This window comes from Sebastes umbrosus, chromosome 14 (assembly GCF_015220745.1).
Source record: "Sebastes umbrosus isolate fSebUmb1 chromosome 14, fSebUmb1.pri, whole genome shotgun sequence".
Classification (NCBI taxonomy): domain Eukaryota; kingdom Metazoa; phylum Chordata; class Actinopteri; order Perciformes; family Sebastidae; genus Sebastes; species Sebastes umbrosus.
The window spans coordinates 11,531,712-11,547,750 of record NC_051282.1 but is presented as its reverse complement, the minus strand read 5'-3'; the positions used below and the strand labels follow the sequence as shown (position 1 = coordinate 11,547,750).

Genomic DNA, 16,039 nt, shown 5'->3' with positions numbered 1-16,039 from the left:
CATGAAACAAAACAAGAGTGCAGTTGTGTTAAGTGTTTATTTCATTGCTCACACGTCACTGTTGGGACCTATGAGGAGAAAAACAGTTGTGAGTCCTCGAGACTGACTGAGCCCGTTGCTAGCAGACCATGTTATTTGTAAAGCTCTTTGGAATTAATTATGCTATACAAAGTGAAATATAATGACTTAATTGGGTAATGGGAAGGAAAACTGTAGCCACAATACATTTAGTACATTCAAAAGGAACCCATCTGTGCAGCTTTTGTGTAGTAAATGCTCAGTGAATCAGATTAATTGTGGAAGGGACAAAATCTTTCTGTTTAGTCATTCCTTTCAAGTGTGGAACCCAACAAGTCTTCAAATTATAATGAATGTATTTCTAATTAAGAAGCTTGTTTCTCCTGTGTGTTTTCACTATGTGAAACTTACTGTTGATGCAGCCGACAGTGCAGTCACCATCTGCAGCAGAGCACACCTCTGTCAAGCACAAGAAGTAGATCTGAGGGGAGGAAAACAATTAAATGGTTTTACAACATAATAGTTACAGTAATCCTTGTCTCCACCATTAAAGATGGTCTTTATTTTAACAGCCAAATTATAAGTCACTCCCAAGACAACAATAGATTTTTACTTGTATGAGCATGTTTGTTAAGTGGGAGGTACCTCTGGGTCCTCCAGGTGAGCGTGTCCTCCTTCAGCCATGTGGGAGGGACTTTCTGCGGGCAAAGACAGGAAGCCAGAGATCACGATCCTCCAGATGTGGTGGGGGTCAGGGTTTGGGGAAGGAAGTAGCTGTGAATCACCCGGGCTGGGACAGCTGAACGACACACAGCGGAGAAAGCACAGTTACAACTGAAAATCTCTACAAAAAGAAACATACAAAAAAGCAGAATTTGCTCCTTTGGATTTACTGCGGCAATTACTTACACCCTGGCTCTAGAGAAGAGGCCATGAGATGTTTAAATCAAAAGGAGTATGAGCAGAGATGTAACCCGTCATTTTGATCATCTGCCAATTAGATTTCATTAGATTTCTCCAGAACATTAGGATTGATCCATCCACCATTAATGCCCCCGGTAGGCTTTGGAGATGGTTTGGCACAATGAAAGACTTTATAGGGGAAATGCTGAGTTGACTATGGTGATGAATAAAAAGGGAGTTACCAAATTCTTTATGAATCATCTCCTCAGGATCGTGAATACCAAATGTCATGGCAATGTGGCCAATAGATGTCAAAAATCAGGTTTACACCCAGTGTCTGTCAGATCAGGCCATTATCACATTGATACTGTTTCGTCTGATCCTGGGATTAGGCCCATTATTAGAGGGACAACAATCATTTCCATAATTTTCTGCCAACTGCTCAGATTGCATCTAAATTCATTGAAAATTCAAACTATATTGGTAAATGAAGGACAATAGATTATAGTATACTGACATGGCCTGTTGACTCCTGCAGCTGCATGTGAAATTCAAACAGTCACATTATACGACATACTATATGGATAAAGTTAAAAGCTTGGTGTAGTACAATAACACACTCACTCAACAATGCAAAGTATTAACGCTACATATTTAACCAGCCAAAGGGGATAAACTAATTGGTTGGTTGTTCTAAAAAACGTATTTGCAACTATAAAGCAACATTCAGGTGGACTCAGCACAGACTATTAATAATAACAACAACAACACAGAGTCAACTTGCTATAATCTTTTCATGGGAATATGTCAAATCATCATCTTGTTTAGTCTGTGTTTAACGCTCACGATTGAAGCTGCCAAGACTGATCACAATACAAACAATTCAATTCATGTCTGTATGACATACCCGTCATAGACGAGCATCCAGCTGGTGTCCGGAGCTTGAGTGTAAGCCAGGCAGGAGTGAACCAGCAGCACCAGGCCGGGCTCTGGGGGGTCCAGCAGGCTCAGCTCCACATAAACAGGTCTGCCTCGCATGAGGCTGAGAGGCAGGTGAGGCTCAGGGTGGAAGCTGGTGAAGGACTCGTCTACGAGTTAAAAAATATTCTAACGTTAATAAAATGTTGTTGCTCAGACAATAACTTGCTGATTTTGAACACCAGATGAAAATGTCCAAAAGGTATGATGTGCTATTTAAAGAGAATACAGAGAAGACAATCACCTGTGGCAATTCTCAGTTGCACAGCGATGGTGGCTGGTGTAGACTGAATGGGAGGTGGTGGAGGTCGATCCATCACATGGAGCCTCACTTCACCTGGAGAACCTGGAGAGGAACTACACTCCACCATCAACCTGTGGATCAACACAGGCAGCTGACGCACAGAAGATAGTGGGTCATAGAAACAAATCTAACAACAGAGTGGATGCAGAGTGTGTCAACATCCCAAACTAAGCTGAGCATCTTTGACACAGTTATATTTCATATGGCTTAGTGCCACATCTTGTTCATTTGAAACAATGATTATCATTTATCCATTAATGTTGCATCTCTGTGTTTTTTTGCGAGCAGCTGCTTTGAATGATTGCTGCTGTATTTCCTCAGATCAAATCAGACAATGCTTATTTGTGCCTTCCACCTCCCATCAAACACATCTACAGCTCTGTAATCTAATTACTTTAGTAACCTTGTGTGTAGGTAGTTGACACTTTGAGATTGTGAAGCTGTGATTTCAGGGTAACTGCATGCATCTGTAAATACCTGTAGCATTTGAGGTACCATATATTATATGGATGGGTTTTTTGTGTAATTTAATTTCCTTCCATTTTCTGTTAGGTTTCATGCATTTGACAGATTGCATTTCGATGTTTAACACAGCAAAGCACAGCAGAGTACAATCTGTACATGATTTGTGGAAGTCCTTGGCCGAGGAATTCATTCTAGTGTGTTCTGGGTGAGAAAAGAAATTTGATCTAAAACAGTGGTTCCCAACCTTTTTCCCTTAAGGAATCTCTTCTCTATCATTGAATAAACTGACGACCCCCGACTAAAAGAAACATTTCAGTGATCTAAAACAATGGAATAAACAGCCTAAAAGCAGTAGTAATAGTTTGGGCCACAAAGCCAACAGCAGGAAAAATGTCAGCCTGTAAAAGACAATCAAAAATGATCAATATGGTTTTAAAAAAAAAAAAAAAAAATCAAACAGAGCTCAGAGCTGAGCCAACCAAAGGCCTGCCTCTAGTACAATGTTTGCAATACATATGTTTGACTTAATAATTGAACGAGAGAGAAAACAAACAATTTTCCCAAACAATAAAGGGTCTCAACAGGTGCCCTTTTAAAATAAAGTTAATATATTACTCTGAATGTTTATATAAAAAAGTTAATTTCAAGTTTCCCTTCAAACAGTAATGCCATACCTGACAGGAGAGTTCTCAAGCACAGAACTGTGGTCTTGTTGAAGAGAGTGGACACCATGGACTTCCAACAGATGAACCACTGTCTGACCAAACACCTAACAAGGATGATATGATATGATATGATATATTGGAAAAATTATTTCCATCGTTTCACAAAGCAACAATGTAATGCATGTCTCTCCCGTCAACTGCAAAGTGATCAGAAGTGAGATCAGCCAAAGCCTCATCACTCTATTTAGCCACATGAAAGTTGAATAACTGTAGTATACATAGAAGTGTTCCTTACATGTCTGTTTACTCCACAGCCCTCCAGGGGGACAGAGTAGATGTCAGGGTCAGAGGTCAGCTTCTGCAGCACGCAGGACACATTACTGAGCTCAAAGGGACGAGCAGGGAGGGCCACTGTGGGCTCCAGTACAGAGTCTGGCACCGCAAAGATGAAATGCTGTCCCTTTGTACAGTCTGTTGGCACACACACACACACACACACACGCACGCAAGTCATTCCTGAGCTGCACTGTTTTGATCTTGACAATAAAAAAAAAAACACACTGATTAAAACCAAGCATATATATTCAAGCATAAGCAAAAATCAAAAAAACTTAATGGAATGGTTTGGGCGTAGGCTTCTAGCCTGGAAACCCACACATCATCACATATCAATCATCCAATTTACAGATTTTCTTCATTGTCAATTCATTTTTGTCAGGCGTGTGTTGACAGGATCGTTTTTTGGGAGAGACTCACCCTTCACAGAATACGAGCAGCAGCCCAAAGAGTCTAAATCTGACACGAGGCCAAGGCCACAGGGCGAGGCAGAGGGAGTGGACAAGTTGGCCTTGAGGTGATCTGAGCGCACAGAGTAAACAAAGAGAGGAGAGACAGTTACACTTGAATGCTTCTATTCAGCCACATGAGAGATGACAGGTTCATAAAGTCAGAATTGGTTTTGGTGTCTAGTTACAGCCAGGACCAGATGCTAGACCTTTAGCCAGGACTGAATAAGGTTCTGCCCCCTTGTGGTCATCTGAAGTCAAACTTATACAAAGGCAACACAAGATTTTATAGCTGCTGGGATTTCTCTGTCACCTTTCATTTCAGTATCGAGCCTCTCTTCTGCTTCTTCTCCACCAGGACGCCCAAAGGGATCATATGGATGTTGCTGAGTGATATAATGGGAATTGAGGTTGTGAAAGGGACTGTAAAATAGCGGAGGGATGCTGGGATATCCTTCCTCAGAATTATGAACCATCCAATCCATCCCGCTGTAGTCTGATTTTGATGCTCTTTCAGAGTTCATACCGCCTGCAGGATGTACTTCCTGGTTGTGCACCGACACTTCAGGCTGGTAGTACAGGTGGTAATAGTAGTAGTAAGGATGTAGGGGGCCATTGTGAGCATCATAGATTGGCTTTGTGGGTGGAGTAGTGGTTTGATGTTTGCGATAGGGCGGATGCCGTGTTGGTGGGGAGGAAGATGCATGCGGCAGAGGGTCTAAAGCTTCTTTGGATGAAATTGGAGACACATGATTGTCAGCGCTGAGTAAACTCTCAGGTCCATAATACATCTGATAGTAGTGATAATACGGGTGGTGGTAGTGTGGGTAAGGAGGGAGATTGTGGTTGGGTGGCATCGTGGGGAGAGAGGTTTGTTCAGGAGGAGGAGCTGCAGCAGCATCTGGTCCAGGAGGGTGAGTAGGGGGGAGGGGAGTCTCAGGGGCAGAGCGTCTCTCTTTGTCATCCAGCTCTGCTTTTACATCATCATCAAAAAGTGGATGTTTGATCCCTTCTGGGCTGGTTTTTTGAAAGTTAATCATTTCATCTGAGTTTTGTGAATCAGTGTAAGGATTTACGTTGTATTTGTCATGAACTTGTGATGAGTGAGGATGTGGACGAACAAAGGTGCTTGACTTTGTGTTTTGATCATCAGACAAATTTCTTTCTGCAGCCGTGTCGGTACTGAGAGGAGCCAGTCGCTTGGTCTCGCCCCTAGCAATATGTGGAAAGTAATAGGAGTAGTGGTAGGGATAGGGCTGTGGAGGATGAGGTGTATAATGTGCAGAGGTTTTGGGAGGACTTGTCAGAAGGGTGTAAGGATGAGAGGCAGCCTCAGGCGTAGGCTGAAGGAACTGGTGTGAGTTAACTCTGCGGAGAGCCTCAGACTGCTGCACGCTGGGGGGCAACACTAAATATTCAGGGTGATGAGGATTAGTTAAAGACAGTTCTCTAGGAAGCTCAGAACCTGGATCAGGGTCCTGAGGTGGGCCAGGAAGAGGGATTTTAGGGTGATGGTAGTAGTGATAGTATGGATTGAAGGCGTGGCTTGGGGGCTGGAGACGAGGTGGTTCTATTTGACTCGGTAAGCCTGTATCTGAGGGGGGAGGATGTGCAGCACTGGGCCTCTCGGAGACAACTAAGACGGGAGGTTCTTGCTTTTGTTGCAGATCTGGATCCACCCGACCTGAATCCTCCGCATCGTCCGTAGAAGACAGCGAACTGTGGAAATGTTTATAAGACTCCCTGACAGGAATCTGGTCGGGGTAGTAGTCCTGAGAGTCTCGCTGGGAATCAACAGGAGAGAGAGGCTGTGGGCCAGATGTAGGGTCAGGAGTCAAGGGTGAGGGAGTAGGAGGGTTATACGCATCGTGTCCATCAGGACTAGGATACTTGTGGTGATATGTAGGGTGGGGATAGTAAGGCGGGGCCAGGTAGAAAGGTGGAGCCCATGGTAAAGGTACATGCTCAGCTGGCTCTCTGGTTAGATGCTGAGGGCTGTTGACCAGAGGCTGATGGGTGAGTGGGACTTCTTCAGGACAGGCCAGTGTGAACGTCTTCTCTCCCATCTGAAGAGAAAGGGTGTATTTTCCATCCTGAAAAAAAGATGAGAGGTTTTCTGTGTGAGACTGTGTAGAAAATAATCACGTTTAGGACTGGATAATAAATGTCTCAGCTCAGTATTTCAACATGCTGCAAACTCAAGGATATATTCAGTTGCAAATACAGTACAAGGAAGTAAACAATATTAATATTTAGCAGTTGAGCTGAGGACTGGCATTGGAGTCCTTTCATACATTCTGTAGACTTATGACAATTGTTGAGGAAACTCTGTCCACTGAGGCTGGTTTGAGACAGTGTCTTTTTATCCTTACTCTCTTTGACTAAAAGCTTTGAATCTTAGTCCATTACCCCTGATAAGATAGTTCAATTTCCTTTATACATCGCAAAATCTTAGATGACCACAACCATCCCTTAAATCGCCACTTCCAGCTACAGCCCTCAGGGCAAAAGGTACAGAGTCCTATGTGCAAAAAAACAAATCTATAAAAAAATGCTTGTCCCTTTTGCCATAAAGTATCTTAATATGTAAGGACAGCTGCTTTTTGAAGCCAGCCTGCTACCTCAGCACACAGCATTAGATATGTATTTATTTAACCTTGATTCAGTACTCCCCATCGAGTACCTGGTGCTCCTTTTAATGTAGCTCCTCTTGGTGAATTGTGTTTTTATGTGAATGTGATTTAATGTGTCCTGTCTGGATGTGATATGTTGTGTTGTAATGTATCCTTTTTAATAGCACTTTTTGCGCATGCAAACCAAAGACAAAATTCTGCCTTTTGTATGCAAAAAGCAGAGTTTTCTATTTTATTCTAAGTAGATGCAGTTACAACTGTAATATTTGTGGCATTTTTAGATGCCAGTTATATGACTAAAAAAAAAATTACAGCAATTTTTATATATATTTTTTTATATTGCCTCAGAAGTTGTACTTTGTTCACTCCATCAACAGGTTTCTAAATTTTACATAAATATAAACAAGATTTTTATGCCTCCATACCTGCAACAGCTGTGGCCGGAGGTATTATGTTTTCGGGTTGTCTGTCTGTATGAACATCTCAACGCAATATCTCAGGAGCGCCTTGAGGGAATTTCTTCAAATTTGGCACAAAAGTCCACTTTGACTCAAGTATTAACGTGCTTTTGGCCATAACTCAAGAATTCATACGCTAATTAGGACAATTTCACACAACTGTTTAACAAGATAAGACGATGAAGTGATGTCATTTTGAACAGACATGGATGTAAACTGCAACATGACTGGTTAGTGAACCACAAGGTGGTAATTCTTCGTTTGATATCATGTGACACCAGTCACAGACTTTTGGCATTACCATTCACTGTGAAGTAATTGCTGATTGAGTCGTTAGTATTAACTTATATAAACTTTTCAACTCCCTACAGATATTAGGATAAATGTGCTATTGGGACATAAAAAAAGACACTTTGTGCTCTTCCACATACTGGAAATGTAATTTCAATGTGTCATGAATAGTGACTTTTCTGAAACTCACTTTTACTGTGACGCCACACGCAATGAATGGAGCAGTGATAACCATCTCAGCATCCTGTCTGTCCAGTGTGTAGCCACATTGCTCAGCTAACACCACCAGAGGGGTCCATTCTCCTCTGACTGTAGTGAAAAGGGAAAAAAAAATAGTCATATGTATTTGAAAAATTGAAGAAAACCACAGAGTGAACTGAGTGCTAATAGAATGAAAAAGGAAATTTGGTTTGTGTTTACCTTTTACCCTCAGCTCCTCTGTAGCGTAGAGTCCCTGCACTTTGACGGTCATACCATACAGGGAGCAGCAGAGAGAGAAAGGGCCCAAGGCCTGAGGATGGATCTGAGAAGCTGGACAGGACATCTTGACTGGAGTCCCCCTCCACAGCAGAGGCAACACGTAACGGTCATCCTGAACATGTTTTAAACAGCATGCTTTTATACCTTTTACTGCTTTTGGCTAAAACATTCCACATCCACTAGAGAAGACATGTCTATAATCAAGGAACAAGCTTTTCCTCACTACATAAACATTAAAAACATGAGTCAACAATCCATGAAAGTCCCGAACTATCCTGTCAAGATGACATCACAGTGTAAGAGTCATTTCAGTTGTAATATATGAATCATCTTAACCCGGTTACTAAAACAATATTGTGTTTGGTGCAAGGGAACGGTCATTCTCAGTGTAAAGACTATGATCAACAGAAAGGTTACAGTGGGATTAGTAGTGGGACGCTCCAACCTTGCAAACGAGGAAAAACTGGCACTGGTCATTTTCAAAGTGGTCCCTTGACCTTTGACCTCAAGATATGTGAATGAAAATGGGTTCTACGGGTACCCACGAGTCTCCCCTTTACAGACATGCCCACTTTATGATGATCACATGCCGTTTGGGGCAAGTCATAGTCAAGTCAGCACACTGACAGCTGTTGTTGTCTGTTGGGCTTCAGTTTGCCATGTTACGATTTGAGCATATTGTTTATACTAAATGCAGTACCTGTGAGGGTTTCTGGACAATATTTGTCATGGTTTGTGTTGTTAATTGATTTCCAAGAATAAATATACACAAATATTTGCATAAAGCAAGCATATTTGCCCACTCCCATGTTGATAAGAGTATTAAATACTTGACAAATCTCCCTTTAGGATACATTTTTTGAACGGATAAAAAATGTGCGATTAATCGTGATTAAATATTTTAATCAATTGACAGCCTCATACCTCCTGTGTGACGTGACAGGCATCATACTGAACCATTAGACTGAGGTCTCTCCATGTGGTCTGAACAGAGTAGCCACACTGTGGTGGTAGCTGGGACAGGGGCAAAGATGACTCGTTCACTGAGACACAAAAAGACACCAAAACAAAACCTTAATTTAACTGATGACAAAAAAAAGGGAAAATAAATTAATGTCTAAACTCGAGTCAACACCAGCTGCTACTATACAGTGTAGTATATCTCCAAATTCAAGCTATGTATAACAATTCTATCCCAGACATACAGCTGGAATATTAGTAAATGGAGAAGCTGTATCCTCACCTCGGTCCAGCCGTAGTTGTACAGCCCGTCTCCTCCTGACAGTGAGGGTCATGGCATCGTCTCCACACGCCACCACGGGCTGCAGCCTCTGCCAGCTCTCCTCTGAGCCGCTGACCAGCTGACCTCTGGTCCTCTCCTGACCTCGCTGAGCCTGGACTGGTGCACAAAAACAAACCCCCTCAGGAGTTCACAACGTAGACACAGGGCCTCCCAGTAAAGGAATCACTGACTGCAACGTTTTTTTCAGATTCAGGAAAAAATATCATATTGAGATTAAAATTTGTAATGAACATGTACAAAAAAAACAGTTATACAATCCCTGTAAGTGAAAGAATATGCAAGGATGTTTTGATGAAAGTTTCTACCCTGCATTTAGGGAGGTTCAACATAAAAATTACATATTAAACATACATTAACACATATAAATCTGAGATTTTGAGAATAAAGTCATAATATTACGAGAATAAAGTCATAGCTTTATAAGAAAAAAAAAAAAATCGTAATATGAGAATAAAGTCAGAAGTTTACGAGAAAAAAAGTCGTAATATTATAAAGTAGTCATTTTTACGAGTTATTTTATTTTTTCTCGTAAAGTTATCACTTTATTCTCGCAATGTTACGACGTTTTTCTCGTAATATGACTTTATTCTGGAAATCTCTGATGTTTTTTCCCTCAATGTGGAACCTAATACTCTGTCGTACATTTGCACTTTGGCCCTCACTGCATTAGACTTATATACTATATACTTAGACTATAAACTGTGTTACCTTCATCACAATGCTCAAATGTTTTGCAGCTCCAGACAGATTTATTTGATTTTTATTTGCCTAAATTGGCTCTTTTGATAGTAAAAGGTTGCTGACCCCTGCCCTAGAATATATTCTTGCACATTCCTGCCTAGCTCTCTCTTTTTAATCCAGTTATATTGTACATATTTCTTTATTTTTAAATAGTATTTGTTGTATTTTTATTGTATTATTATTTTTCTATTCTTTGTTTTATGTTTCTTGTCTATGCAACAATACACCAAAGGAAAATTACTTGCATGTGAAAACCTACTTGGCAATAATAAACAGGTGTTATGTTCTAGTCTGTTCCCCGTTGAATAGTGTTTCCCTCCTGTTAGGATGTGGTTAGGGATGGTACAGATTTAGATAGGGGGTGCACATATTGACAGGGAAACAGTATTGGACACAACACCTGATTCTGAACCTGGAAACTGTGAGCAGACCCCAGCTATCTGAGCTTACCTGAAACAGCAGCATCTGCTTGGTAGCCCACATTAGTGCGTGTTTCCAGTTGACCAGTAATATAAAACGTCCCTGGGATGATATGCTCAACTCTCCCTTTGCTACAGTCTTCATTTGGCGGGTTAAGTGAAGTATACATCCACTCCCCTTCGTTTGGCTTCGGTTTGTTCCGGTGCTTGTTAGTTGAAGTGGACGCCATTCTGGGTCTGAGTGTCTGTTCAGGCCCTCCAGAGGTCCTTTCAGTCCGTGTCTCACACCAGCTCCCTGAAGGTAAAGTTATTGTTGTGATGGAGTAAATGAGAAGGACACCGACGCAGTATCCTGTTTGTTTCAAATGCATTTCAAATAAGAGTTTATCTCTGTGCACCAACACACTGGCACAGAGGAGAGAACAGTAGCACACAGTGTTTTTGTAGACTTCCTGCCAACACGCCTGTTCACTAATTGGCCTTAATTGAGCAAGGCGGCGCATGCGCAAAAGGTAGCAGTAGGTTCAAATGTATTAATCAAATTATTAAGTGATTTTAAGTACATTTACTCAAGTAGGCCTATTGACATTTTTAATATTTACATTTCTGCTACTTTACACTTCTATTCCTCCACTACAGAGGGAAATATTAAACGTTTTACTCCATTATTTATCTGGCAGATGTAGTTCCTACCAGGGCTGCCAGTCGATTACAATATTAAATCGCATGATTGTGCATATAGTTAATCACGATTAATCACAAATTCATTTTTTTTATCTGTTCGAAATGTACCTTAAAGGGAGATTTGTCCAGTATTTTTTTTTTCAATATTATATTTATTGTATTTTTGTTCATTTTGAAACAACAGAACAAACATTCACAAACGTCCCCAATAATAACATTCTCGGTACAAAGAAACTTAATAAACCTTATATTAATATAAAATAAGCCAGTATAGATACAGGAAAAACATATTATTTACAAAAAATAGATATATGAGTAAAAAGAATATACACAAGTAAAAGAAATACAATTTAAAACAATAAAATAAAATAAAATCGATTTATATATACATACATTTATATATATACTGTATACATATATACATACATACACATATACGCACTATTTGTCCAGCATTTAATACTCTTATCAACATGGGAGTGGGCCAATATGCTGCTTTATGCAAATGTATGTACTGTATATATTTATATATTTATTATTGGAAATCAATTAACAACACAAAACAATGACAAATATTGTCCAGAAACCCTCACAGGTACTGCATGTGAATGTCATAAAGTGGGCATATCTGTAAAGGGGAGACTCGTGGGTACCCATAGAACCCATTTTCATTCACATATCTTGAGGTCAGAGGTCAAGGGGACCCCTTTGAAAATGGCCATGCCAGTTTTTCCTCGCCAAAATTTAGTTTCCTCTTTTGCGACTAGTATGACAAGGTTTTTCGATTTTTAGAGAAAAAAAACAAACAAAAAAACATAGTGCATTGTTAAAGATTAAACAAGCGATTCCCTACCTGTGACTCCTCACAAAACAACAGTGTCTGGTTAGCTTGTCTTGTTTCAGATGTCTGTGAGCTATTAGCAGATCCTCTAAAGACAGATTTCCCCTCTAAACTTCAGAGGACTTTATTTAAATAGCTAGTTTAGCAAAAAAAAAGAAGCAAAGATTACAGAAAAGTAAAAACAAAACAAAGAATATAGATTTGTCACCCCCTCAGATTTATTTTGTGACCTTTTGGACGGGGGGGGGGGTGCAACCAGCTCCACCTGGACCAGCTACAACAGTAAAATGTTCAATCAGTATAAATAATCTAATAATGTAATATATGATAAATTATCAGTCACAAGGGACAGTTTTCTACATAAGTACGTTTACTTTAGTAGGATTTTGAAACCCATTGAGTATTAAAAAACTTTGAACACAATCTGCTTTTCTATCCACCAGAGGGCGGTACTACATTGCACTAAGTCAGCAACTGGAGTGTCATTTTCACTGATAAATCATGTTAGACTCATCCACAGTTCCACACACACAAATTATTCAACAAATATTTATCTTGAAAATAACTTTTTCATCTGTTTGATACTGTTTACCATAATGAATAATTTAATTATTCTTAAAAAAATGAAGACATTTACACATGTAATAAAGGCATGGTTGGTAAAGATTTAGAAACATTTTTGTTATATTAGTTGAAATTCTTATTTACATCTTGACAGCAATCAATAAATCAAATAGTTTAGTAGTGCAGTATCTGTGGCTGTTGCAGGACTGTAATAAACCCGTCCAATCATTTAATTCTGCCCAAATGAAATGATTGGACGGGCTACCTACCTACCTACCTACCTACCTACCTACCTACCTACCTGCGTGCACATTGCGCGTCACTAGAGTCTTCCACAAGCTGCTAACTTGGCAGCTGTTAGTACTAACAATAGTCATGTTCGCCGTTCACGTTCATTATAATATGATTATGTTCGTAATGATAATTGTGGGGGTGTGGCTTTGGAGGGAGGCCTGAAGCAATGTACCGTCAGTGCTGCAGACTTTGCAACTGTCTTGATAGATTTATGGACTTTTTATGGACCAGCTAGTGCTACTAGCAGCTTTCATTGAAAAAGAATTGGCAACACTGGGCTGTCTTTTTTTGTCTGGATCATTTTAAAAAATCTAGTGTTCTCTTGCTAGTTTCTCAAGATCGCCCACCCTGCCTTTAACTCAAATACATATCTGCCCTTCTGCTAGATCTCACGCCACCCTGACATTCAGCTCCTTTGACCTTTGACCTCTTTTTAAATAATTTCCTCTCTGTTGTGTCAAGCTGAACATATCATCTGATTAGAAATAGAAAATAACTCGTACAGTAAGTCAGGTTGGAAGATTCATTTACTCCTGTATATCATTTGCATTCATTTGCATTTCATTGTTTGGTTTTATACACTTAACTGAAATGAAATCTCCATTGCCAGTGTTCCTCCCAACTACCATCTGGCCTGGAAATAAATGCATCTAATAAAAGTCTAATAAACTCTAAATGCTCCTTGTATTCGTGAGAAAAAAGACAGATATCGTCTGCGAACTACTGTACGCAACTAAACCGCCAAGAAACCGGAGCATTGTTGCTTTGCTGCCAGCTCCACCATCTGACAATTAGTGTGACTCTGCCAAACTGTGATCAGTCATCACACTGTGGTCATGATGTTATCTACTGAGGGCAGATTGGTAATGTTCTCACGGTTACTCACTTCTGAGGGCTGTCGTTCCACCTCTACCTCAACGCTAGGTTAGAGGAGAGCGGCGAGGAATTAGATGAACCACCACGGCCGCACAGTTTGAATGCTTCGAACAACTACACTTCATAAAGAGGATCTGAAGCTGTGTGTGTGAATGGGGTGGGGGGGAGGAGGGACGATCAGTTGATGATGGGCGCGGCAGTGAGATGACTCATATTTGGAGTTGCCTAGCTACAGCCAGGAGTTGTTTTCTTTAGACTCTGAGCAAGAGTACAGTGTGTGTATGTCTGGATTTCATTGAGAGAGCGAGGCTTTGTGGGGGCGACATAAACGCAGGGGTGGCACTGAGCAGGAAACAGGAGGAGCAGAAATGTTCCCAAAGAGGAGAAGAAATCACGTGAGGAGAGAACTGGAGTTAAATGTAGTAATGTCAGCGAGGGAGGGGAAAGAAAAAAAGAAAAAGAAAAAAACGGGCGCTCAGGGTGAGGAAGTGAATCAAGAATGAAAACCCCTGGCCAGTAACCATGGAAACGGGCCGGCTCGACTAAATATGAGGAATTCTTTTTTTATTGGATGTAAACGGTGGCTAAGGCACCACGGCTGACACACACACAATGTTCGCCCCACTGGAAGCTGTACGCTGCAGCCTTCAAAAAGTACAGTGCACCACGTCTGCTTCATAATAGACTCCTGAAGCTGCTGCTAGCTCATTTTCATTCAAACCACAGGCAGGCAGCCAACAGGGCACACGCAAATGCTTTGAGAGAAATTCTCTTAGCTGCATGTTTAGCATATTCTTTGATGTCTTAATTTGATTTTGATTGCCCCTTCACTCAAAATCTGTCTACCTCCTACATGTGTTTCTGCCCTGTAACACATTGTGTCGCTTCTCTTCTCTGATTCCAATATTTTACCCTCAGGACAAACAGAAATGTAGAGTTATGCACAACAATTTATAACAAAACATAAAGGTTTGTGGTGGCAGTTTCTGTTAAAACAAGACACAAACCAACGTAACAACTTGTCTTTCAGTGAATTTAATAAAAAGGCATACATTAATAACTAAAACATCTGCAGATGGACTGCAGATGGACTCACGAGCACAGCCACCTGTTGTGGACTGTGGCAAGTGAGCCCCGAATACAAAGAGTAGTCAGTATTTATACATTTAAAGCATAACACGAAGATAAGTGCAAAGAAGAAAAGAAGAGAAGTATAAAATAAAAGTATATCAATGCGTCAGCACACAGCAGACAACAGAGCATCACAAGACATAACAAGTATTTCAGCAATCTGTTGTTTGCAGTTACAGAGAACTAAAATGTCAGGTCACTGTCCTATGGTGACGAAGTTGAACATGTGAGGCCCTGAGATTATCTAAAGGTACAGTGCTAAACTGCAGATATGAAAATTGCCATTACAGGTTACATCCGAAATTCCATACTTACATGCTATTTAGTATGCTAAGACAGTATGTGAGATATTTTTGTATATCCGAAACCTTAGTACGAAACCAATAGTACGCGAATTGCATACTATTTACGGTGAAATATGACACTATGCAACACTGAACACTACGACTGCATAAATATCCCACAATTTAAAAGTAAGTATAAAATTTCACTTTGCTTGGTGTAATATATATTTTTAATTTATTCAGAATTTGATTCTCACAAATAATTGTTTGGTCACATGAGGTTGGCACGGGTTACCATGGTTACACATCTCCAACCAGCAAGGAGGCTCTCAGGAAGTGACGACGTAAATTACTGCTCAGTACGTACAAAAACATACATACTACTGTTCATGCACACAAAAGTATGTTGAACGATAGTACACATATTGAGTATGTAGTGCATAGTATGCGATTTCGGACAAAGTCAAAAAATACAATAGACAGGGTAGAATACTATGAATAGCATTTAAAGCTGCAGTTGGTAACTTTGAGCAAATATGATTCAAAGTTATTTTTATAAAATTGTCACTATATCCTGACAGTAGTGCAAGAGACAGAAAATCTGTGAAAAAAATCAGGGTCCTTCTCCTAGTGCTCCTAATTGCATTTGTAAGTTTCCACCATACCTGAACAGAAACAACCAATCAGAGCGCAGCAGTCTCTGGCCAGCTGTCAATCACTGCTCATAAAACTGCGAACTCCGATCAAACAGTCAAACTAGGCAGCGCTGATCAAATATGAATCAAGATTTGTGGGTAAGTGGTTGTTTAATGTTGGGTTATTGTCACAAAAGCCGGGTTTCCACCAAAAGTTCCTGGGACTTTTTAGTCCCTAGAACTACTCTTAAGGAACTAAAAGGTTATTTCAGCCCACTGTAGTCTGC

The 16,039-nt window shown here is 40.3% G+C and overlaps 1 protein-coding gene across 2 annotated transcripts; it reads right to left on the bottom strand.

Moving 5' to 3' along the window:
- Window positions 1-18: 18 nt before the first annotated feature.
- LOC119501496 lies at window positions 19-10,908 on the bottom strand. 2 transcript variants are annotated; one of them, XM_037791901.1, is made up of 14 exons: window positions 10,475-10,908; window positions 9,224-9,379; window positions 8,905-9,023; window positions 7,921-8,092; window positions 7,691-7,809; window positions 4,432-6,211; window positions 4,090-4,191; window positions 3,629-3,804; window positions 3,343-3,437; window positions 2,144-2,274; window positions 1,829-2,009; window positions 664-751; window positions 430-499; window positions 19-68 (listed from the first exon to the last, which is right to left on the bottom strand). In XM_037791901.1, the coding sequence occupies exons 1-14, from the start codon at window positions 10,812-10,814 to the stop codon at window positions 49-51; spliced, it is 3,549 nt and encodes a 1,182-aa protein (XP_037647829.1). In that variant the 5' UTR covers window positions 10,815-10,908; the 3' UTR covers window positions 19-48. The 2 variants fall into 2 exon arrangements, with proteins under 2 accessions (XP_037647829.1, XP_037647828.1); XM_037791900.1 differs by having other exon boundaries at window positions 664-817; window positions 10,475-10,907.
- Between the last annotated feature and the right edge of the window lie 5,131 nt (window positions 10,909-16,039).

What these genes read in the sequence shown, in the direction of transcription:
- LOC119501496 (XM_037791900.1), bottom strand. Translation starts at nt 10,814, where the DNA reads ATGCATTTGAAACAAACAGGATACTGCGTCGGTGTCCTTCTCATTTAC. An exon ending in CGTGTGGCGTCACAGTAAAA is followed by an intron (nt 6,212 to 7,690) that starts GTGAGTTTCAGA and finishes TCTTTTTTTCAG; the next exon opens with GATGGAAAATACACCCTTTC. An exon ending in GCTCGATACTGAAATGAAAG is followed by an intron (nt 4,192 to 4,431) that starts GTGACAGAGAAA and finishes CTGTGCGCTCAG; the next exon opens with ATCACCTCAAGGCCAACTTG.